Source organism: Entelurus aequoreus, linkage group LG02, assembly GCF_033978785.1.
Source record: "Entelurus aequoreus isolate RoL-2023_Sb linkage group LG02, RoL_Eaeq_v1.1, whole genome shotgun sequence".
NCBI lineage: Eukaryota > Metazoa > Chordata > Actinopteri > Syngnathiformes > Syngnathidae > Entelurus > Entelurus aequoreus.
Genome location: NC_084732.1, coordinates 58,668,846 through 58,695,709, shown reverse-complemented (window position 1 = coordinate 58,695,709; position 26,864 = coordinate 58,668,846). Strand labels below are relative to the sequence as shown.

At 39.2% G+C, this 26,864-nt stretch overlaps 1 protein-coding gene across 2 annotated transcripts in view; it reads left to right on the top strand.

The window, feature by feature from the left end:
* The window catches only part of LOC133636258 (histone-binding protein RBBP7), a 31,858-nt gene extending 18,972 nt beyond the window's left edge, over positions 1 to 12,886 (top strand). For both annotated transcript variants that reach the window (XM_062030103.1, XM_062030096.1), the window contains exons 9-12: positions 7,253 to 7,329; positions 11,857 to 11,914; positions 12,202 to 12,312; positions 12,660 to 12,886. In XM_062030103.1, the coding sequence (XP_061886087.1) occupies positions 7,253 to 7,329; positions 11,857 to 11,914; positions 12,202 to 12,312; positions 12,660 to 12,728 (315 nt within the window). In that variant the 3' untranslated portion in view covers positions 12,729 to 12,886. The remainder of the gene's footprint in view (positions 1 to 7,252; positions 7,330 to 11,856; positions 11,915 to 12,201; positions 12,313 to 12,659) is intronic.
* Positions 12,887 to 26,864: the final 13,978 nt, after the last annotated feature.

Genomic DNA, 26,864 nt, shown 5'->3' with positions numbered 1-26,864 from the left:
TGCCTGTCACCTGGATAGTAGAAGAACGAAGACAAATTCCGACAAGTTGGTACACTTTGACAGCCAATTTAGACCTGGAAATGGCAAGAACAATACAAAACTATGCTTTGTTTCACCACCCTTTTCTTCCCGAGTATTTTGAGTCATTATAATTTAAATGAGAATATGTGAACATCTCATCAGTTGGCATCCTAAAAACAGCATTTCACAGTAAGGGATGTTTTTTGGCTCATGAAGCCTGCAGTAATGTTGTTAAAAAAAGCAAACGTGATGCGTTTTTTGAAATTAATGGGTTGCGTTTGCTTAAAATGATCAAAATACGTACATATTAAATGTTATTATAAATGTGCCCGTTACTACATTACATATAATGTATACGTATATCATGTACAAAACCCAAAACCATCCATCGTCATGTCTTTCATAACGATATGCAAAATTCCCCCTAAAAAGTGCAGTTCCCCTTTAAAAATGCAGTACCTGCATTTGTGTCAGAATTTCCTGTATGGACGCTACTGTTCTGTTTGGCATCACTGTTCAAGTTACGAAATAGTCAAGACAAAAAGGTGTGGCAGTCGGCGTGGAAGTGGAGATTTAGACGGACGTAAATTGTGCAATGCAGTCCATACAACACAGCTAAAGAGGTCATTCTGGATGCCTGCTTGCACCCCAGTTCCCTAAAGTGCCCTGCACCTGTTTCTGAAAACTTCACCTCACAGAGTTGTTTTTTTTATGTACTGAATGACAAGTATGCGTTCAGTAGAGAAGGAAAACGTCACAACAAGCTGGAACTATTATTGCTGTACTTTGCTGACTTATCAATATGGAACTTCCTTTTACTAAAAGTAAAATATCATTGATACCCTTTAAACGGGGCGGCGTGGCGAAGTTGGTAGAGTGGCCGTGCCAGCAATCGGAGGGTTGCTGGTTACTGGGGTTCAATCCCCACCTTCTACCATCCTAGTCACGTCCGTTGTGTCCTTGGGCAAGACACTTCACCCTTGCTCCTGATGGTTAGCACTTTGCATGGCAGCTCCCGCCATCAGTGTGTGAAAGTGTGTGTGAATGGGTGAATGTGGAAATACTGTCAAAGCGCTTTGAGTACCTTGAAGGTAGAAAAGCGCTATACAAGTATAACCCATTTATCATTTATTTATCATTTAAACTCATAGGGCCTGATTAACCCAAGAGTTGCGTGAACTAAAACGCGTGCAAACCTGATAGCACACGCAAAACTGATCTACTAAAAGTGTGGAAAGTGGATTGCGCACAATACTGGGAGGAGAAGGTGCAAATGTAATCATTTAGCACGCGCATTGTGATTTATGAAAACTCATCACCGTTTTTGCGAGCACTAGTTTACATTTTATTTAACACGTGTCAAAAGGACTGGCAAACTGATGTCAAAAGGACTGGCAAACTGACAATTCCACACACGGCTGCAGGACCATTGCTCGCTCTGCAAAGGACAGACGAGAATCGTATGTTGACACACAAATGGATGTGTCAAGATTTTGGATGGTCAGAAATAAAGAATTATGAGCCACATTGTCTATTCAGCAACATAATTTTGTAGCTACTTGAGGACATAAGGGGCATATTAAAACAAATTCAATTGATACATTTTGGTGTCCCATTAGTATTTTTTTATGCATTTTTTTTATCTTGAGCGGAGTAAGTGCTGCCTCTCTCCAATGAGCGTAACACCTATTGTGGCATTAAAACAGTTAGTAAAACAAACGCTTAGTGTTCCTTAAAAGGACTGTAACCCAGAGGTGTCCAAGGTAGTGTTCAGGGATAGTTTTATGCCACAGAGCTTGTTTTTTTATTAGCCTGCTACTTATTCTAAAAATAAAATTAATGAGCCGTATTATTAAATATTACAGTAATTTACTTGATCTGTAATACAAAATTGTTTTGGCTTATAATATAGTAAATTGATTCTGCATTAGATTGTTATAGTATCTTTAATGCACAAACTGTATCAAAGTAGCCCCAACATTATGTTTTGCATTTTGTTCACTTACTGCGCCGAAAAGGAACTGGACCATGACCTATAATAACTGGGTACGTACTAAATTGTACGGATGCTGTACCGTACACGTAGTATTAAAATTACTTTTTTTTAAAACAAATGCATCTACTCCAGTCTCACTTTTAACATTTAAATTTTTGAGAAGCAGAGTTTAACTAGCAGCAGAAATTACGAAGCCCACAGCAAAGCTAAATTATTTGTGTAAGATTGATAAATGCAAGTTCAATGTTATGTGGCTACAGAACAAACAAATTAATGCATGGTTAAAGCTGGTGGATGGAAAGAATAAAAGTATTGGAATCCTGAATGTGAAAGAGCAGCGAATAAATAAACATATTTTGCAAGTAGGGATGTAAATGTATGAACATTTCTTATCACGGTTATTGTGAACAATATTATAATGGTTATCATTATTATCGCTTTATTTTTAAATGTGCTCGACATTTTAAAAAAGTACAGATACTGAAATCTTAACGAAGTTTTGTTTTATTTTTTTAAATACGGTTAGTGAAATATACAACACATTCATAATTATTTCCTTTGCAGAAAAAAATATTATTGTAGATCTCAAGTAGAAATTTAATGTGCTTATGAAATCAACACAGGCATTATAAACAAAGTAATATGGCAGAAACGAAATAACAAAAGTAAATAAAAATAAATGTGAAAATTGTGAAAGACAGCACCTTATGGACATAAGAGGTCATCAAGCAAATGTAAAAATTGAGCAAGATGGCATCTGATGGCCATAAGACGTATAGTAACTGCACTTTGTGTCCATGTAGATACAAGTAGTGTTCATATATGAGCTCTAGCTCATGTCAAAAGACACCTCGATAAAATAATGACAGAGCTGCAGTAATGTATTTTGCCGTTTTTGACGAAGACGCATAAGCAGCCCGCCTCTGGAAGGCATCAGGTGTTGTATGCGTAATGGTAGTAGATGATGCAGCTGTGGCATTGAACTTGCCGCTGCACGCCCACTGTGTAAATAGGGGAAAGGCAAATGTATTATTATTTTATTAGATGCTGATTATTGTTATAATCATCTGACTGACACACACACAAACCCTGTAAAAACAAAACATGTTGCGGTGTTTCTGCTAGTATTTGTTTTTAACACTTAAGTACATATTAACAACAAAAGGGGTGCAGCATTAAGTCGCAGCAGTCATACAGAGCACAAAACACACGTACCAGACGTACATTTTGCTCTGTTACAGTATGAATGCGTCATGTGAACACACTACTCGCTCTCACCGATAGCGCCCAATAACATCTATTTTTACAGGAGTAACGTTAAGTAACAAGCAACATCCCCTTCTAAAGAGCACACCTGCGCACTGTTCATGCGTCTTCTGCAAAGCAAATCCATGCCGTGCACAAAATCAAATCCCACCTGAACTGTAAACAGACTAAATACATAACCGTGTATTCTGTATGATTTTGCAATACAACAGCGAGTGACATGTGACGACAAGCGGCCACAACAGATAAAACAATGTTCGTCAACTGTTTAATTATTTTAACGTCTGTCGAGACGCTTAGATGACAAGAATTCCATCGATGACTACTGTCATTTGAGTATAATAATAATTATGATGTCAGTTTTGAAACAGGTATGATGCTGGTGTGGCCACGTCTGATGTTGCTCGCATGTGCTCCACTGAATGCTCAGGGAGTATTAGCGTTTGCTTAGACGCATGAAAAATTAGAGGGAACATTGGTAACATGTAATTAAGTTGAACCATAAGAAAATTTGACAGACAAATCATGACGTTTTAATTTTCAAACACTTTACATCATGCATTCAGCTACAAGTCCTTTCTGTCTTGCCTCTGGTGAGGGCGGTCACATTTTTCTCCGCTCCCTCCTATCCCAGCTTGCTCTCTTCGTTTTTGTCTTGTCTGAACTTTTTTGAAGCCTCTTTCTTTGCGCTGTCCTCAAATCTAAACAACAGACATGGATATGATCAGCTGGACTCTCGACGCAATTGACAAAGTATTTTCGACGAGGAAAAGAGGTTCGGGGGAGCCTGGCTTCCATGATGGAACCATTGCTGCGGGGTACGTGAGAGATTCCTGGGATAAATGGAGAATCATGTGCCTCTCAGTCCTTTCCATCGAGGACGTGAAAGACATCTACCTATTTGGAACGGTGATCGCGGGGCACCTGCTGATTGGGCTGGGCATTGCTCTGGTGTATCGTCAAATTTGTAAGACGATGGCAGCCACTCAAGGAGCCCAAATGCTGTTCATCGCAATGGAAGGTTTGGGCAGGGCTGTGGGAACATAGACTGTGGCGATTTCTGAACTGAATCGCAAGATGGATCACATCATGGAAAAGCTTGCTGAAAAGGAAAATTGAATTGAATTTGAGAGAAGCCAGCATGGACAAATAGAACAGACGAGTCATTGTTTTTTGTCTGCTCGCGGAAAACAAACATCCTAATCTACGATTTGACTCCCTCGAATGGCCTTGACGCTGTGAACAACAGGAACAGGCTGTTCTGGAAAGCATCCCCGAGGACACCTCAACGATGGACGCTTTTGACCTCCCTCCCTCCACAACGACACCTGGAGTCGAACTTTTGCAGATCGGCCTCAGTCTATAAAAAACATTACATCATCACACCCAAGACAATTGGGCACACATGCAAACACACCCCCTCCCCCAACCCACGCCTTCACCACAGCTTCTGTCGTGATTAAATGTAACATGTCTGTGTGCATTGCATGGGGGTTTTTTCCCACTCCAGACTAGGCCCCCTTAGGAGCCCAGTCTGGATTGTATTTTTTTACTCATCTTTTTCCCCAGCGTTTACCTTTTTCCCATCTTTTACGGGGCGCCTTAAAATGGCGACCCATCAGCGTTTCTGTTCTGTAACCCTGTACACTGTATGTTTTGTCTAATCTTGAACGGATTTGTGCTGAAAACAAAGTTTTGTTGTACTTGTGCAATGACAATAAAGACCTATCTGATCTGATCTGAAGTTGACTTACCTTGCACTCGCTTTATAGTTTAAAGTGTTGCCCTCCTTCAAGGGGACTTTTTTCCTGCATTTTCTGCAGATGGGCTGACTATCCTCAATTATTTTACCCTGAGCAACCTTTATGAATCTAAAATATGTCCAGACTTCAGATTTTGCCGGTTTACTAGGAGGGAAAATCTCCGTAGCGAAGTCTGTGCGTTGCTTTCCGCCATGTTTTCATAAGCCAAACTGCAAACGGCGTTAGTGCGCATGCCCGTCTTCGAAGGCGCTGTTGCTGCTGAGATGCCAGGAAATGAAAAGTGTTGCCTTAAAGGCCTACTGAAACCCACTACTACCGACCACGCAGTCTGATAGTTTATATATCAATGATGAAATCTTAACATTGCAACACATGCCAATACGGCCGGGTTAGATTAGTAAAGTGCAATTTTAAATTTCCCGCAAAATATTCTGCTGAAAACGTCTCGATATGATGACGTTTGCTCGTGACGTCACGGATTTTGCAGACACATTGGGACACCATTGTGGCCAGCTATTAAGTCGTCTGTTTTCATCGCAAAACTCCACAGTATTCTGGACATCTGTGTTGGTGAATCTTTTGCAATTTGTTTAATGAACAATGAAGACAGCAAAGAAGAAAGCTGTAGGTGGGATCGGTGTATTAGCGGCTGGGTACAGCAACACAACCAGGAGGACTTTGAGTTGGATAGCAGACGCGCTACCCTCAGTACAGCTTTGGCTTCCAAACATTTGATCGCTTGCCCGTACGTGCGTGCCGCTATGTGCATTTCACGTACGTAACTTTGGGGGAATACATGTGCTGTATGAACTTTACGGAGGTAAACGGTACTTTGGGCTGTGGGATTGAGTGTGTTGTGCGGGTGTTTGATTTGTATTGGTGGGTTATATGGACGGGAGGGGGGAGGTGTTTGTTATGCGGATTAATTTGTGGCACATTAAATATAAGCCTGGTTGTGTTGTGGCTAATAGAGTATATATATGTCTTGTGTTTATTTACTGTTTTACTCATTCCCAGCTGAATATCAGGTCCCACCCGCCTCTCACAGCATCTTCCCTATCTGAATCGCTTTAACTGCCCTCTAATCCTTCACTCTCACTTTCCTCATCCACAAATATTTCATCCTCGCTCAAATGAATGGGGTAATCGTCACTTTCTCGGTCCGAATCGCTCTCGTTGCTGCTGGCCATGATTGTAAACAATGTGCAGATGTGAGGCGCTCCACAACCTGTGACGTCACGCTACTTCCGGTACAGGCAAGGCTTTTTTATCAGCGACCAAAAGTTGCGAACTTTATCGTCGATGTTCTCTACTAAATCCTTTCAGCAAAAATATGGCAATATCGCGAAATGATCAAGTATGACACATAGAATGGACCTGCTATCCCTGTTTAAATAAGAAAATTTCATTTCAGTAGGCCTTTAAATGTGTTAATAAATGATGGTTTTTTGATCACTCAAAATTTAAATGGTATCACCAACAGTCTGGAATTTTACCGCGGTTTATCATTGTACGGTCTATCGTACATCCCTATTTGCAAGTAATTCTGGGCCTTACGATACGATATGGATATAAAAATGGGTCTTTCATTTTATTTATTGTGGTCTTAAAATATACATTTGACTTGTTGAAAATCGAAAAGAGACTCTATAAAAACAAAACATTCAAACATAAACACAATTCTGATACGTCCTTATGTTTATTATTAATATTTTACACTGTTAGTTAGATACATTCATTCTATCACCACTGTTTAAAGCAGTTATCACCGCCAAGTCTCACCACAAAGTAATACCTCTTTTTTGCCATGAATACACCTTACCCTTGTGCCACATGGCGAAGTGTTGCTCTTAGTTAAGCACAAGAATAGGGTGAGGCAACTTGCAGGCATACAGAGACAGTAACATTACAGAATTAAAAATTAGATTACCACGATTAAAAAAAAACAATGCAGTAAATATGACTGGAATGAATAAATCGCAATTAATGCAATAATTTAACAGCCCTACAAAAAATGTGCAGGTTTTTTTAGAGGGGGTTGTTATATTAAAGGAGGCACTTTCACTTGTTTTGTTGGTTTATTCCAAACTACTGCACATATTGCAGATAAACACACATAGATCTACAATGAGTGTTAAAATAAATTGTATGGTGTATGTTTTTTCAGGCTGCTTATAAAAAAATGTTTATACATCAAACCTTTTAGGTGCAGTGGTCCCCTCACAATGAGACAATCCTGGCCTCCAGTGGCACTGATCGACGTCTGAATGTGTGGGATCTAAGGTAAGAGTTGTCCACAGTTTGATGAAATACTCCTTCTCAGGGATAGCAGCCAATTTATGGAAATTACACTCATCGACCTATGTGCTGACTTAAATAAAAATATCCCAAATTGTAACTTATTTGTGAAGATATAAAATACTTACAATTTTGCAGCAGAACACTATAGAGCAGGGCTATTCAACTAAATTATATTATACAGAAAGTAATATAATAATATTTACAGAAAGCTAAGGGAGGAGTTTGGTGGTCAGCGTGGTCATGTTGCCAAAAATGTGCCGATAAATTCCAGGGATTGGGCGATACAATGATTGTATCTATATATTAAAATGTTTTGTTGCAGATGATTTAAAAAAAAAAAATAAACATTTTTTATTTTTTTATTTTCTTGCTTCGGCATACTTTTTGCCCCTCAGGAGCTTCCGTAGTTTGCGCCGTAGCCCTTACTTCCTTAGCGGTACACATAACAGAACATGGCTAATGCTAACGCTAACAAAAGCGAGACGTTTGTTCCAAAGAAAAAAAAGTGTTGTCAGTACTTTGGTTTTGCGACAACGGGCGTGGAACAAGTTTGTTTCAAAAAGACAGCAGCACAACACGCTTGTTCCAGCATCTAGTTAAAGTTAAACCAATGATTGTCACACACACACGAGGTGTGGCGAAATTTGTCCTCTGCATTTGACCCATCCCCTTGATCACCCCCTGGGAGGTGAGGGGAGCAGTGGGCAGCAGCGGTGCCGCTCCCGGGAATAATTTTTGGTGATTTAACCCCCAATTCCAACCCTTGATGCTGAGTGCCAAGCAGGGAGGTAATGGCTCCCATTTTTATAGTCTTTGGTATGACTCGGCCGGGGTTTGAACTCACAACCTACCGATCTCAGGGCGGACACTCTAACAACTAGGCCATCTGAAACCAATGCCTCCAGCTGAGTGCGGGAAATACAATTCTTTACGAGGCGAACAAGACCCCAACAACAAACAAACTACATGCTAAAAATTACCTAACTATGATGTAATCATTTACACCAGATATGTATGATGATGCCATGTATGAGGAGAAAGAAGCACGATATGTCGAGCGATCACTAAAGCAGTTGCTCTGCACATTGCAAGGATGTGTGAATGAAAAAGGCTGTGTTTACTTTACCCACTCACCTAAACAAATTTCAGTCCTCTCAATCTTTTACTTCATTATTTATTTGGATACAATGTAAAATACTAAACCTTTAAGTATTCTATTCAAGACTGAAGTTTAAAGTTTGCTCTTTATTGATCTCAATGTTGGAGACTGTTTATTTGAATGCAAAATGTGCAATGCTACATTTTTCTTAACAGAAGTAGAAGTATTGCTTCCCAAAGGAAATCAAAATGTTTTGAAAATGATTTCATAAAAAGTACAATTGATAGCTGGTCTAAAAAGTTAAGTTAAAGTACCAATGATTGTCACACACACTAGGTGTGGCGATATTTGTCCTACATTATGACCCATCCCCTTGTTAACCCCCTGGGAGGTGAGGGGAGCAGTGGGCTGCAGCAGTGGGCTGCAGCAGTGGCCGCGCCTGGGAATCATTTTTTTGGTAAAAAGAACAATATACAAATTTTAATTTTGCTAAGAGTAAGATGCACAGTATCCGGTGTCATTTCAATACATTAGTTTTTGATCAAATGAAAGAAAAACTTGTTTTTGACATATCGTATTAAAAAGTAGGGGGAAAAATGTACCGTATTTTTCGGATTATAAATCACAGTTTTTTTCATAGTTTGGTCGGGGGTGCGACATATACTCCGGAGCGACTTATGTGTGAAATTATTAGCACATTACCGTAAAATATCAAATAATATTATTTATCTCATTCGCGTAAGAGACGAAGCAAATGTCAGCAATCGTCACTCACACATCAACCAATAAGAATTCGGCAGGGCGGGTCATGGCAGAAGTGCATTGTGCGTCATGACAGAAGTGCGTTGTGGGTCATGGGATGCTAACTGCTACTATGTCCGTAGCTATTAAAATGGATCATTTCAACATTGGCGGTAACTTATAAAAACTGAGAAGGGCTGAACAAAAATGGCTCCGAAAAGGAAATCATATACTGCAGATTACAAGCTGGACGTAGTGAAATATGCAGCAGAAAACGGCGATCGAGCAGCAGAAAGAAAGGAAGCAGCGCATACCAGGAGCGACAACGAGGGAGAAGATTTCATCGGATTTAGCCATCAGGAGTGACAGATTGTTTGGTAAACGTATATCATGTTCTATATGTTATAGTTCAGTGATCCTCAACAGGCGGACCGCGGTCCATGTCCGGACCCAGCGACGTGTCCGTCCGGACCCAGCACGAATTATAGTAAAAAAAAAAAAAAAATTTTTTTTTTTTTTTTTTATAATTATAATTATTATAAAAAAATATAATAATTGTATTTATCTTTGAGTTATCGCTAGCGCAAGTCAACGTTCTTTGTTGTTTTTAGTCAAATATCTCCACGTTTCGTTTACACTTCTCCGTGTGAGAGAGAGAGACGGAGTGAGAGCGAGAGAACGCCACTCTGATTGGCTTCGGAATCAGCCAATCAGAGTATGGGTTGTCATCTCTATCACAACGACGCGCTGATAGGCTGTTACCACCTGGGTCATACAGCGCTCATGCATGGAACCTTTCGCTGCAGGCACACAGTTGTCTCTTATCGCTACTTCGCTAATTGTTCACTCGTCAGTCACTGAATGTGAATCAAATCACAATGGCATGCTCCAAGTTGGCTCAGGCTGGTAAAAGAAAGGTGGACAGGGAAAACCGACGTTTCAAGGAAGAATGGAAAGAGCAATATGTTTTCATCCTACCTACTGCAAGTACCAGACCAATGTGTCTAATATGCAACATTACTGTTGCTCTGGTGAAAAGTGAAAATCTGAAACGTCACTATCTGAAAGAGCACCGCTAATTTGAAGAGACATTTCCTCATGATTCAGAGCTAAGAAAAAAAGAAATCACGAGGCTGAAAAAGTCATGAAACATCAAGCAAGATTTTTGTTAAATCTATGACACAACAACAAATAGCAACAGAGTGCTCACTCAGAGTGGCATGGGTTTTGGGTAAACACAAGAAGCCATTCTCTGATGCAGAAATAATTAAAGAATGCTTGACTGAAGTGATGGGTGCCATGTTTGAAGGCAAAGAAAAGTAGGAATCGACAGCTAAAATAAATCAAATCCCACTCTGATGCCACAGCTACCAGACATACTGAAATACTGGCTTGTGATTTGTCCAAGCAGCTTTGTGATGGAATAACAAATGCAGAGTGCATATCCCTAGCAGTGGATGAGTCCACTGACACCACTGACAATGCTCAGTTGTTGGTGTTAGTGAGGTATTATGATGAGGAAAAGGGGGAGTTTATTGAAGATGTTTTGGGTGTGACGCCATCACCTTCTGGTCAAAGCTGGTCATTCCTTCCAAGTTCCCTCTGCTGCATAAGATGGCCTGTCACATCCTCACAATGTTTGGCTCAACATACAGCTGTGAGTCTGCCTTCTCTAAAATGAACATAGTGAAGAACAAGTACCGCAGCAGACTGACCAATGAACAAATGGATCAGTGTCTCCGCCTGGCCATCACACCTTTTGTGCCAAAGTTCAAAGTCTTGGCTTCAACCCCAAGAGCCAAATTCTCCCATTGAGCAGCTGTGTTTTACACAATGGGGATGTACTGTACCATAGTTATATTTGCACATGAATGAGATCTGTTGAGGTCATTTGTTTACCAGGGATAGGAGGGTTGTGTTTAAAAGTATTTATTTTTTGTTAAAACTGAAAGTTTTATTTAAGTTCTTATTTATTTTTGTTTCAAAGAAAATCTTTCATGTATTTTATTGGATATTTATTTTATTTTTGTTAATTTTAAGAAAATGTTAAACTGCTACCTACCTCCTGCTACTATATAAGCTTGACCGATAATAAACGGACCCAGCCTGTTTCAAAATAACATTTGTGGACCTTCAAGATTTGTACTTGAGGACCCCTGTTATAGTTATTTGAATGACTCTTACCATAATATGTTACGTTAACATACCAGGCACGTTCTCAGTTGGTTATTTATGCGTCATATAACGTACACTTATTCAGCCTGTTGTTCACTATTCTTTGTTTATTTTAAATTGCCTTTCAATTGTCTATTCTTGGTGTTGGGTTTTATCAATAAATTTCCCCCAAAAATGCGACTTATACTCGAGTGCGACGTATATATATTTTTTTCCTTCTTTATTATGCATTTTCGGCCGGTGCGACGTATACTCCAGAGCGACTTATAATCCGAAAAATACGGTAAATCAAATGTTTTTGTGCAAAAATAGATAATTTTATTGGTAGGCCATATCGCCCAGGCCTACTGCACATAGTTCACAGGGATTGGTTGAATTGGCTTTTAAACTGAATTCAGAGGCCAGCAGACCACCAGTTGACCCTGCTCTGTAGCTATTATTAAAAAAACTAAATTGCACTGAACACATTTGCCTCTTTATGCTTTGCTCTTCAGTAAAATCGGGGAGGAGCAGTCTGCTGAAGATGCTGAAGACGGCCCACCAGAGCTACTGGTAAGACTTGAATTTAAGATTGCCGTTCAATCTTTAAGTCATAAATTTGAATGATTGTTACTCACCTGAGGAAAGTTAGGGTACTATGGAGCCATCCATATGCCGCTGCCACCGTAGACAAAAAATAAATTATTGGCATTTTATTGAAAACTGCAGTGAACTTGAAAAGGCTTTGCATCAGATGATCAAAGACTTATTTGTCAATTTCTTTCAGATATGACATTTGTGATTCAGTTCGGGAGTGTATCTGGTTTTCCTTTTCTAATGCACGTTTTCCCTCCAATTAGTTCATCCATGGTGGCCACACAGCTAAGATCTCAGACTTTTCGTGGAACCCCAATGAACCCTGGGTCATCTGTTCCGTTTCGGAAGACAACATCATGCAAGTCTGGCAGATGGTGAATACGTTGTTCTCTCACCGCATTATATTTACATTTACTGTAGGCCAGGGTGTCCAAAGTGCGGCCCAGCTGTTTTTTTTATTGGCCCTTGGCCTATTATAGAAATAATTTGTTATAAAGATATATATTATTAAATATTGCACTTTTCTCAAAATAGGTTAGCATATATGACCTACATTGGGATCGGTTTGAGCATCTTGTATCAAAGTGCCCCGCCCATTATATTTTTTTCTACTTTGTCTTTTTGAACACGGTAATGGAAAATGTATATTTTTATTAGAATTGTGTTATATGTAAATAAAGTGTACCGTTTGTTTGAAATATTGCATTTTTTGTTATTTAAGGCTGAGAATATCTACAACGATGAGGAGCCAGACACCCCAGCATCAGAATTGGAGGCTCAGGGATCATAACCCACTTTGTACAGTATCTTTATCTAGTATCCTTGTTATTTCCTGCAACATTAGGTGTTCCATTCAAACTTTTAATCTTGGTTATCACAATATTTTCATTGATTACTTGCCATTCATATATTATTGTTCTTTTTACCTTAAATACATGTATTTTTTCACATCATAACAATACATAATTAAATGAAATAGCTTGCTTTTTGTTTTCCAAAATGTTCTCCATAATACTTAAACAGTTTACGACTGTAAAATATATCCTGTAAGACCAACAGTGGTCTTAGAGGGGTGGCGATACTGCACATTTTGTTGTCCATCCAACACCAAGTAAATACAGGGCCAGCATCGCTGATACCAAAACACAGGACAAATTTTTTTTGTAACTTTTTTTTTCAAGGTGAGAGAATATCAACATGCTTGGATATAGTTGGTGGTGTACCCCCGAGGTCAATCCCATTTTTGTTTTGTCTGTTTGTGTTATTTTGTAAATGAGATGCATGCTTATTGTTACTTCAGGTTTCACCTCCTCCAATGGCAAGAGATTGCAATAAAGATTTTGTAACTTTTCAAAAATCTAGGCGTCTCTTTTTTAAGCACAACATATTTCTAGCTCTACATTTAAAACTGCAGTGATTCAGTATTTATATAGTTTCTAATTAAAAGGATTCTACAATTCGGAGAGAGTTGAGGCTTGGAAAAAAATCAGGTGGGACACCTTTATTAATCCTTGCAATATTCTTTGATCTTTCTTATGTCTTTCTGTTAGCACCTCTTGTGTTAATGGGTCGGTTTTGGCCTGTGTATTAAAGTGGTCTTATTATGCAAAACCAACTTTCTTACATGTCTGTACCTGTTTTTGTGTATTTGGAATCCACACAAGTCTTGAAAATTTGAACAACTATGGAGGCATGGCAGGAATATTTATAAAACAATCGAACCGTTTACAATTTGAGACTTGAGCGACATATTTTGCCTTAGTTACGGCAGCAGATACATCCTATTACGGTAGAGCAGTGATTCTCAAACTGTGGTGCGTGTACCACTAGTAGTATGCGGGCTCCATCAAGTGGTATGCCAAAGAATCACTAGATTAAAGTACAGTGTTTTATTTTCCTATAGTCAAACACTGTTCAAACTGTTACAGTGGCCAAAAATATTAAATATTTTTCTTTTTTTTTAGTGATTGTCACACACACACTAGGTGTGCTGAGATTATCCTCTGCATTTGACCCATCACCCTCAGGTGAGGGGAGCAGTGAACAGCAGCGGGAATAATTTTTGGTGGTTTAACCCCCAATTCAAACCCCTGATGCTGAGTGCCAAGCAGGGAGGTAATGGGTCCCATTTTTTTTATAGTCTTTGGTATGACATCGGCCGGAGTTTGAACTCACAACCTACCGATCTCAGGGCGGACACTCTAACTATAAGGCCACTGAGCTACTTGTGCAATAAAACCTCTGCCTTGTTTTTAATGAATACTTAGGCCTACTATGCTACGGTATTTTAATGTTGGTCATTAAAGTGGTTCTTGGAGATCCAAGTGTTTTCTGCGGTGGTACTTGATACAAAAAAAGATTGAGAATCACTGCGGTAGAGCTTTACCCGAGAGCTTTGCGCGAGTCCGCCTTTTTTTTTAGTTGTAGTCAATAAGTTCCTTATTTTTCTCTGTCCTCTTGTTGTGGGGCAGACTGGCTCGTACATGCACATGCATGCTAAAATACTCTTCTTTTGCCATTTGTAATAAAAAGTAACGTATGGTTCTAACTGATGTCTGTCAGTAGACTCTGTAGGTGTGGCGACGCAGTGGAATGGGGCCTTGGCCTGGAGGAGGGCTTCGGTACGTTAATATGACCGCTCACAAAACTGCTCATTTGGCCTGAAGATGGTCTATAAAACCAATTCTATGCAAAATTCTGAGCAAAGCACTAGCATTATATGTTAGGTAGACAATAAGGTCTTTTAAATGTAGAAAAAATCGTATAATGACCCTTTTAAATCAACTGCAAAATATACTAATAATTAAATATACTGTTTATTTCTCATCTCTTGGTTACCTTGTTAGGGTTCTCATCCATGAAAATATTGTTTTTTTAAATTGTACAGTAGGCTTCTGTCAGCACACTCCTGAATTTAAGTGTTAAGTTTTGAAATGAACCTCAAGAGAATCACGTGAAGAAACTTGAAAATTATGCAATTGCGCAGACCTCCGCTAAGTCGTATCTCCTGCATAACAAAATAAACAGAGTGAACCTTCATGTCAGATTTCTGCTCTCTTTGTGTGGATGGAATTGGGGCTACTGTCATTTAACACACAACCGAAGAATCTGATAATTTCCAAAATATAATAACTGGTTCCTTAGCTAATTTTTAACGTTTTCATGAAAATCTGCCTGTAACTTATTGAGTTATTTTTCCAACTCACTAACAGGCAGACAAACCCCGACAGAAGTAAATAAAATGTTGTTACCCATCACTGATGGGTATTACAGCATATCTCCTAAATAAATGTACTATATTTTTTCATTTTAATATTATTAACTATAATGTACAGAATTTATGGTGCTGAGAGTCAATTTCGACCCTATATATTTACTTAAAGAAAGGGGCAAAAAAGTGATTTTTTTTCCCGCAACAGAACTTTAAGTCAAGCACAAAAATGAATAGAATAAAACAGCACAAAATATAGATTTGACATTTCAAACAAACCTGTGTACATCTGTAGATTCCAGTGGCGTGCTGTCACTAGAGGCAGGGGAGGCGGGGCCTCACCTGCCATCATGGAAAGAAAAAAAAAATTAATTAAATTGTTATATGTATCCAGTGATTATACTAAAGTTATTTTCCATTTAACTTCACCAGTTTTAGATTATTTTTATTTTTATTTTCACATTTGCCGTTCAAATACTGAGAAGAGACGGTGCCAGTTGAGGCACGTCACTGATTTGTGCCTCAACATGGATTGTACGCAATGACTCGGCTAACTGCTGGCCTGCTGTGCAGTGAGACCGTATTGCTATATGAATTATATTATACATTTCCATAGTTTAGTTAGCTGAGGTATATAATGTACAGTGTATTTTGTCAACAACTGTATGTGTGTAACGTATTTTTAGTGCTGAGCATTCATAAAACTGCTGCGAAGACACACTGTGAGAGGCTCGTCTCATAACCCCGCCTCCTGGTGCCAAGCACCTCCACCGCAGAATGCACCGCCCGATGGGAGCGCCACACCAACCAAAGCCCACACCCAAACCCCCAACGTGCAAGACCGAATCCACCCAAAAAAAGTCACTTAACAAGAAGCCAAAAAGTGCAAAAACAACAATGCTCACGCTGCAGGAGCCGCGAACGACCGCAGGGACACAACATTAGGAACACCTGCATTGCAGGTTCATATGTTTGTAAATCTGACTGTGATGATGCAGTCGTGCCTCACCAGACATTAACCTCACCGCACGCCACTGGTAGATTCCATGCATAGCTGTTTTTTCTGTCACAGGCCGCATAGGTTTTTATGTCATACTTCCCTGGCTTACTGGGCATGTATTGCCAGAAGGTGCAATTTCCTACCATCCACTTTCACCTCTGCGCCTGGGTTGAACACCTGGAAGTAACTGCTCCCATTTCTCTCAGACATCCCTGATGGGGTAAGCTTAATAGATTTTGCTCTGACATCTCTGTTGTCGAATCTGAGGATTCTTGATATCTTTTGAAAAGTCTTCGGGGACATTGTTGTCTGTAAAATATTCCTGCTTGGTAAAGTTTTCCCAGAGACTGTCAATGACTTCATTGCAGGACCTGTAGACTCCAGCAGGAACAAGTCCATTATAAGCATCCAGGTATCCCTCATCAATGCTTTTCCACTTCAGTGTTCGTCATAGCAATGTTTATTCTTTTAGTGGAGATGTGCTGATTGATGGGCCACCGATCAGTATCGGATAGTTTCCGTGAAAAAGTACACCATTGCCCAATGCTGATTAATGCCTTTCATTGCCGATCCCCTCTGGCTGATACTTCATTGATTTTTGGTCCCACACTTGACAAAGGCGGTTAGCAGCTATTGGCATATCACTCTCCTAAGTTAATAATCACCCCTATTGAGGTAATTTATAATATCATTATCATGTACTATTATCACTGGAGGATGAGACTCAACATGTTACACACCGAGTACGAGCAAGCAGTAGTAGGTATAATGCTGATCGCTAAGCTAACTTGAAACAACGCAAGAATGAAGTGCTTGGTAAAGATGGAGAAGTGTAGATGAAACCGTGTAACAGCAGAAAGTAAGCGGCTGTTAAAAGGAAATGAACAAGGAGATGATTAAGAATCTAGTCTAGAGAGAGGATAATATAACCGTGTCTGTTGCTGTGTAGCAGCCCTATGGAAACAAACATAAGTGGACGGCAGATCCCTCAATAAATATGTTGTGTTGAAACCTCCATCCATCCATCCATTTTCTACCACTTATTCCCTTCGGGGTCGCGGGGGTGCTGGAGCTCAGCTGCATTCAGGCGGAAGGCGCCAAATGTAAAAACTCAATTACACTTTTTTAGCTGATATATTTTGAATATAGAACGCATATCCCCACATTTAGCTCACTTTTTTCACATTTAGTTCCTTTTTTTACATTTAAGGTATAGGTTTTATTTTTTTAAATCTGGCTTTTCTAATCCATTTTCTACCGCTTGTTACTCTCGGTGTCTCCTAGCCACTCAGGCAAATCATATTATCTAAAAGTGCATTTTTACATTGATAACGTGACATAAAGTAAAGTGCACACTCTTTCAGTCAATTAGTGCGCAAGGATTTTATATATATATATATATATATATATATATATATATATATATATATATATATATATATATATATATATATATATATATATATATATATGTATATACGTATATATATATATATATATATATATATATATATATATATATACGTATATATATATATATATGTATATACGTATACGTATATATATATATATATGTATATACGTATATATATATGTATATATATATATATATATATATGTATATATATATATATATGTATATATACATATATATATATATATATATATATATATGTCCTGTTTAAGAGTGTCACAACATTGCTGTTTACGGCAGACGAACTGCTTTACGGCAGACAAAAACGTGACTTGTTGTGTGTTGTTACCGCGCTGGGAGGACGTTAATGAAAACTGCCTACAATAAACCCACATAAGAAACCAAGAACTCACCCTCGATCATTCTACATGGTGTCAGAAGTGGTCCGTGAGTCACGAAGATCAATTTAAGACGGAAATAGACGACATGGCGAAGTTTAATCCCCCAGCGAGTTTTGCCTTTGACAAGCCGACGGAATTGCTCGACTGGAGACAGCGCTTTGAGCGATACAGACTCACGACGAAACTCAACAATGAGGATGGAAACGTGCAGGTGAGCTGCCTGATTTATGCAATGGGCAACGAAGCAGAAAATATATATAAATTGTTCACCTTTGCCGAAGACAGACATAGAAGCAACTTTGACCGCATGGTGAAAAAGTTTGACGAGTATTTTTTCCCGAGGAGGAATATTATCCACGAGAGGGCACGTTTTCACCAGCGTGTCCAGCGGCCTGGGGAGAAGGCAGAGTGTTTTATCAGATCCCTGTACGATCTATCAGAGCACTGTGAATTCGGTGCCTGCCAGGATGAAAATATTGTTGACCGTATTGTTGTCGGGATAATTGACAAGGAGCTCTCACGCAGGCTACAGCTAATGGCGGACCTAACGCTCGCACTGACAATACAGACCGTCAGGCAGTCAGAGGAGGTTGCGGCACAAGTAAACCTGCAGGGAGATAAGATGGGATCAGTACAGGAGGTGCGTTACAAACAACAAAATCATTGGAAACAACAACAAGGCAAAACAAAAGACAGAAAATGGGGGAATGAAAATAAATGTGGAAAATGCAGGAAAGCTGAGCATGGCAGAGAGGGAAAATGCCCAGCAAGAAAAGCTACATGCCCAAACTGCCATAAAATCGGACATTGGGCCAGAGTGTGTCGCAACAGAAACAAGTCAGTGAATTAAGTCACAGAAACTGGGTTGAACAGACATCCTATTTCTTAGGTTCAGTGTGCAGTGGAGATGAGAAAGAAAAGTGGACTGTTCAACTACAGGTGGATTCCATCCCAATGGAATTTAAAATTGACACAAGAGCTGATGTCAGTTTATTAAGTGAGGATGCGTTTCACACACTCACCCCACTGAGAGCACTGGAACCTGCTGACATTCCTCTGGACAGCCCAGGAGGTGAACTGTTGTGTCTGGGCCGATTTAAAGCAACAGTTAGCTACAAAGGGAAGGATTACCCCTTCAAAGCATACGTGGTGCGCAGCAGTAGTGTCAACAATCTACTCAGCTGGTCCCTTTCAGTAAGAATGAACTTGGTTAAGTTTCCTCAGCTGCCGCAGGAAGTACATCCTCTGCTGGGCCTTCTTGATGAGGGAGCTGATGGTCAGCTCCCACTTGAGGTCCTGGGTGATGGTGGTGCCCAAGAAACGGAAGGAGTCCACAATGGGGGCGGGGGTGGGAGAGTCAATCAGGGTGAGGGGGGGTGGTGGGGCTGTGACTTTCCTGAAGTCCATGATCATCTCCACTGTTTTCTGGGCGTTCAGCTCCAGGTTATTGAGGCTGCACCAGGACGTCAGCCGGTCCACCTCTCTCCTGTTGGCGGACTCATCGCCATACGAGATGAGCCCGATGAGGGTGGTGTCATCTGCAAACTTGAGCAGTTTTACGGATTGGTGACTGGAGGTGCAGCAGTTTGTATACAGGGAGAAGAGCCAGGGGGAGAGTACACAGCCCTGAGGAGTACCAGTGTTTGTGGTTCGACTGTCCGAGACAATCTTCCCCAGCCTTACATGCTGTCTTCGGTCTGTCAGGAAGTCATTAATCCAACTGCAGAGGGAGTCGGGCACGCTGAGCTGGTAGAGCTTGTCTCGTAGCAGTCCAGGGAGGATGGTGTTGAAGGCAGAGCTGAAGTCCACAAACAGGATCCTAGCGCAGGTTCCTGGGGAGTCCAGATGCTCCAGGATGAAGTGGAGGGCCAGGTTCACTGCATCATCCACAGACCTGTTGGCTCTGTAGGCCAACTGCAGTGAATGAGCATGCATGCGCACATACACGCACCCACTCACATACAATTTCCCCAAACAGTGCTGTTGATTTTCCAAAGCACTGAACAAGTGTGTGCATTTATAGTTTGACTTTCTTGCACAGTCGCAGAAACAGCATGCTGATGTGTGTGATTATTTTTGTGTAAATGTGTACATTTTTTGATAGCTTTTTTTCAATTTGTAAATCCAGAAGTGAGAAAAGTGGGTTTTGATTTCACAGCAAAATAGTGTGAGTTTGTGCCAAACTCCCTTTGTACTGCATCATAATGAAGCCAAGGAAAGTCCTTGTACAACTTTTCTTGAAAACTTCAAATGTTGTTTGACAGAACTTGAGTGTCCATGAATTTTAGTTGTGGCAAAAGTCACAATGTCACTGAATTACACTTACTACAAGCAAGCAACACCATTTTCCTCTTTTTTGTGAACTCCTGTAAATGATCCACTGTTACGTGTTACTCTTTTTTTACCTGTCTGTTTGCTTCTTTCTCTCCTTCCTTGCGACTCCCTGCCTCAAGCCTGTGATGTTCCTGCATGGCATTAACGTATTTACAACAGACAACATTACATTTAGTAATGTACTGTATCAGGATTTGACTTAAAACATAACCTTAAACCTATTGTACTGTATAAATGTTTAACTAATTACCATAATTGATAAAAAAGTATATATATTTTTTTAAATCAACTTGACATCAGTCATTAGCTGTTCACCTTTCTTATAGCAATCAATATGATTTTGAAATATTTCCTTACACCCTGAAACTCTACCTGACTCTCCTTTCTCTTTCCTGAATGTATTAATTATTCTCATGTTAATTTGTTTGTTTACATATATTTCACTTTTTCATGACCTCACCTGAACTTTCTCATTCCACCTTTCATTACCCTGACTGCCTCTTTACTCTATGTAATATTCTACCGTAAGACATAATTGCACATCATATCAAATACAAACCCTGTTTCCATATGAGTTGGGAAATTGTGTTAGATGTAAATATAAACGGAATACAATGATTTGCAAAACCTTTTCAACCCATATTCAATTGAATGCACTACAAAGACAAGATATTTGATGTTCAAACTCATAAACTTTATTTTTTTTTTGCAATTAATAATTAACTTAGAATTTCATGGCTGCAACAGGTGCCAAAGTAGTTGGGAAAGGGCATGTTCACCACTGTGTTACATGGTCTTTCCTTTTAACAACACTCTGTAAACGTTTGGGAACTAAGGAGACACATTTTTTAAGCTTCTCAGGTGGAATTTTTTCCCATTCTTGCTTGATGTACAGCTTAAGTTGTTCAACAGTCCGGGGGTCTCCGTTGTGGTATTTTAGGCTTCATAATGCGCCACACATTTTCAATGGGAGACAGGTCTGGACTACAGGCAGGCCAGTCTAGTACCCGCACTCTTTTACTATGAAGCCACGTTGATTTAACATGTGGCTTGGCATTGTCTTGCTGACATAAGCAGGGGCGTCCATGGTAACGTTGCTTGGATGGCAACATATGTTGCTCCAAAACCTGTATGTACCTTTCAGCATTAATGGCGCCTTCACAGATGTGTAAGTTACCCATGTCTTGGGTACTAATACACCCCCATACCATCACAGATGCTGGATTTCCAACTTTGCGCCTATAACAATCTGGATGGTTCTTTTCCTATTTGGTCCGCAGGACACGACGTCCAGTTTCCAAAAACAATTTGAAATGTGGACTCGTCAGACCACAGAACACTTTTCCACTTTGTATCAGTCCATCTTAGATGAGCTCAGGCCCAGCGAAGCCGACGGCGTTTCTGGGTGTTGTTGATAAACAGTTTTCGCCTTGCATAGGAGAGTTTTAACTTGCACTTACAAATGTAGCGACCAACTGTAGTTACTGACAGTGGTTTTCTGAAGTGTTCCTGAGCCCATATGGTGATATCCTTTACACACTGATGTCGCTTGTTGATGCAGTACAGCCTGAGGGATCGAAGGTCACGGGCTTAGCTGCTTATGTGCAGTGATTTCTCCAGATTCTCTGAACCCTTTGAGGATATTACGGACCGTAGATGGTGAAATCCCTAAATTCCTTGCAATAGCTGGTTGAGAAAGGTTTTTCTTAAACCGTTCAACAATTTGCTCACGCATTTGTTGACATAGTGGTGACCCTCGCTCCATCCTTGTTTGTGAATGACTGAGCATTTCATGGAATCTACAACACGTCACTTCCTGTCAAGAGAAAGGACGCAAAGAAAAAGGCTCCGCTTCTGCTACCGGAGTTATTGTTAAATCTGAAGATTTTGACCACTGATTTGCGATCATAGCCACAGGAGAGTCACCTGGCATCTTCGATCTGATTTTGGTCAGTTGAGAGGCACTGATACGCTGAAATAAGGCGAGTTGGAAGAGCCGTTAGCCTCAAGACAACGGCGCCTTGCCGCAGTTCAAAGCGGTTGCTTAGCAACCAAAAGCTACGGCGAGTTTACAGCTGTTTTAAAGTGATTCCGACGTCGCAGAGTGATATAAGTGGACAGGCTGACACCTCAAATTGATCTCTGAACGGCGCAAGTTACGAAATTGTTGAGAAAACAAGTTAAAAGTGCCGCAAGTCGCTAAAGAAGCAACTGCCGTTAATACACAAGAGGCACTGACGTCAGCGACTGCCGCGATGCGAAAAGCTAAAGGAAAGAGTGAAATCCCGAAACGTTTGGGGTAAGCTGACACAGAACACAACTGGGAACAATATTTGAGGATGGACACAGGACATGAGGGGAATCAAGAAGGGATACTATAAAAACTATTCCATGAATTTAAAGAAAAAGTGATAGAGGAATGGAAAGGAATGATGGATGGATGGAAAGAAGATATGAAAGAAATGAAAGAAGAAATGAAAGAAATGAAAAAAGAGCTGAGAAAAGCAACAACAGAACACAAACAAGATGTGAAAAGTTTGCAGCAAAATATAGAAAGTCTGCAAACTCAGAACACCTCCAGAAATAATGAAGCCACTGAAATGAGCAAACAAATGAAGATCCTTCAAGAAGACAACAACATGCTGAGGAATATCATAGATGAAATGGATCAGGATAAACGAATGAATGATATCATTGTGACAGGGAACCGAATTAAACCAAGATCCTATGCGAAAGCTGTGAATAATGAAGGTGAACCAGATGAAATGGATATGGTCTCAGCAGAACAGCAAGTGGTCAACTTTCTGCAATCAAAAGAAATTGAAATTGACATTAATACCATCGAAACATGCATCCCACTGAACGGAAGAAATAACAACGCCACTCCAGTCGTGCTCGTGAAACTCGTAAACAGAAAATCTAAAATGGCATTGCTGAGACAGGGGAAGAAGCTGAAGGGAACAAATGTGTACATGAATGAGCATCTCACAAAACGTAATGGTGGAATCGCCAAGAAAGCACGCGACTTGAGAAAGCGTGGAAAAATTCAGGGAACTTGGAGCACCAACTGTAAAATCTACATCAAGCTGAATGGAGGTCCAGAAGCAAGAGTAATTGTTGTCCATGACATCAAGGACCTGGACAATTTTTAAAGATTACACAGCTTCCACAACAACGATGGTAATGGACTCTGACAGAAAACAAGCACCTAAATTTAGCATCAACACTACTATGTTCCAAGAGACGACTAAACAAGAAGACCTATATTCAAGATTGCATCCACCTACACTTATAGAGATTATTGAAACAACATCAAAGATTGTTGAACAAGAAAATATGGAATTAAAAAACTTCTGCAACAAAGATCACAAAAACCAGGATTTGGAAAATGATATAGATCCAGATACAAAATGTTTTCTCCCACATCAGTAATGATTGTTTTTATTATACAGATGATCAATATAATAGCAAAATCAAATGTGATGACAAATTGTCAATTATTCATTTCAATAGCAGAAGCTTGTATGCAAACTACAACAACATTAAGAACTTTTTGGAACACATCAACGAACCCTTCAAAGTGATCGCTGTCACAGAAACATGGATTGATGATAAAAAAAGGAATAGATTTTGATCTGGAAGGATATGAATTAAATGACATCAACAGAACCAACAAAAATGGAGGAGGTGTAGCTGTGTACGTGATGAAGAACCTGAACTACAAAGTGGTAAAAAACATGTCATTTGCTATAGATAATATCTTAGAATGTATAACCATTGAAATATGTCAGGAAAAAAGCAAAAATATGTTCATTAGTTGTATACATAGATCACCTAAGTCAAGTATAGAAACATTTGAAGAATGGATCAAAGCTACTTACATGGACAATGGTCAAATAATAATTTTCCTATGCGGTGACTTGAATATTGGCTTATTGAACCCTAACAAGCAAAAGTCTATTGATGACTTCATTGATACAATGTACAGCATCAGTTTATATCCTAAAATCACAAAGCCAAGCAGAATCACAGGACACTGTGCCACGCTTATTGATAATATTTTTACCAATGATTTTGATAATAACACTACAAGTGGTCTACTTATAACCGATGTTAGTGATCATCTGCCAGTTTTTACAATATATGATGGAAACTACAAGAAGAACATGGAAGACAAAAGGACATTTCGAAGACTATGCACAGAGAAGAGGATGACTGCTTTCAAAATTGAGCTACAAAAGCAAGATTGGGACAATGTGTACAATGAAAAAGAGGTTATTGAAACATATGAACATTTCTTAAACAAGTTCATAATACTTTATGACAAACATTGTCCATGGATACAACTCAGTAATAAGCAGAGAAAGAATAATCAACCATGGATGACAAAAGGATTAAAAAATGCTTGTAAGAAAAAGAATACACTATATAGAAAATTCATAGCACAAAGAACTACAGAGGCAGAAATTAAATACAAAAACTATAAAAACAAGTTAACAAACATACTACGATCATGTAAAAAAGAATATTACAGTGAATTATTGAACAGGAACAAAAATAATATGAGAGCAACATGGGGCATCCTCAATAGCATTATTAAAAATGGCACTAAGAGGGACTACCCCCAATACTTCTTAGAAGGAAATAAAAAGAATGACAACATAAAGGAAGTAGTTGAAAGCTTCAATAATTACTTTGTAAATATTGTACCAAAATTGGAAGAAAGGATTCCAGACCCAGTTCCAATTGAGGACTATAATGATAGCATAGAGCGAATTCCCAACTCCATGTTCCTCAGTGATGTGACACAGGAGGAAATAGTTACAATCGTGAAAAAATGTAAATCTAAGACTTCAACTGATTGTAACGAAATTAATATAGAAACGATAAAAAAGGTTATTGAAGAGATCTCAGGACCATTAATGTATATTAGTAACCTATCATTTCAAACAGGTAAATTTCCAAACAAAATGAAAATTGCTAAAGTTGCACCAATTTATAAGACTGGAGACAAACACCAATTTACAAATTATAGACCTGTTTCTTTACTTCCACAATTTTCTAAAATCATTGAAAAACTGTTCAATAACAGATTAGAGAGTTTCATAAATAAAAATAGAATACTCGAAGAGAACCAATATGGATACAGAGCTAATGTTTCAACTTCAATGGCTTTAATTGAAATTACAGAAGAAATTACCAATGCAATAGATAGTAAAAAAATGTGCGGCAGCAGTGTTTATGGATCTAACTAAAGCATTTGACACAATTAATCACAATATTTCAATCAAAAAACTAGAACGATACTGCATCAGAGGGTTAGTCTTAAACTGGATAAGAAATTATCTAACAAACAGGAAACAATACGTGAAGCTAGGCGAACACACGTCTACAACGCTAAATATATCCTGTGGTGTACCTCAGGGATCAATACTAGGACCTAAATTATTCAATCTTTATATGAATGACATTTGTAAAGTTACAAAAGATTTAAAGTTAGTATTATTTGCGGATGATACAACAGCGTTTTGTTCAAGAGAGAACACACAGAAGATAATACAAATAATAACAGAAGAAATTAACAAAATAAAAAATGGTTTGACAAAAACAGACCATCGTTGAATCTCAGTAAAACAAAAATAATGCTATTTGGTAACAGTAGAAGGGAAAGTCAAACACAAATACAAATAGATGGAGTAGAAATTGAAAGAGTAAATTAAACTAAATTTCTAGGTATAATGATTGATGATAAATTGAACTGGAAATCTCATGTAAAAAATATACAACATAAAGTAGCGAGAAACACGTCAATAATGAATAAAGCAAAACATGTTCTAGACAAAAAAATCCCTTCATATCCTCTACTGCTCGCTAGTGTTACCTTATCTGAGTTACTGTGTAGAAATATGGAGAAATAACTACAAAAGTACACTTCATTCATTAACGGTGTTACAAAAAAGATCAGTTAGAATAATACATAATGTCGGATATAGAGAACATACTAATCCTTTATTTATTGAATCAAAAATACTGAAATTCCACGACATAGTGAATTTGCAAACAGCTATTTATATTATTTTTCTTCCCCCACAATGTAAATTTGAAGTTGTGGAAATTATCAGCACTACTATAAATGATGTCTGATTCTATTCAATGCAACTTTAGAATAAGGTAAGACACCAACTTATGTTCTCAGCTCCTTCTTCACCACAACAGATCGATACAGCGTCCGCATTACTGAAGACGCCGCACCGATCCGCCTGTCGATCTCACGATCCACTCTTCCCTCACTCGTGAACAAGACTCCGAGGTACTTGAACTCCTCCACTTGGGGCAGGGTCTCCTCCGCAACCCGGAGATGGCACTTCACCCTTTTCCGGGCGAGAACCATGGACTCAGACTTGGAGGTGCTGATTCTCATCCCAGTCGCTCCACACTCAGCTGCGAACCGATCCAGTGAGAGCTGAAGATCCTGGCCAGATGAAGCCATCAGGACCACATCATCTGCAAAAAGCAGAGACCTAATCCTGCAGCCACCAAACCAGATCCCCTCAATGCCTTGACTG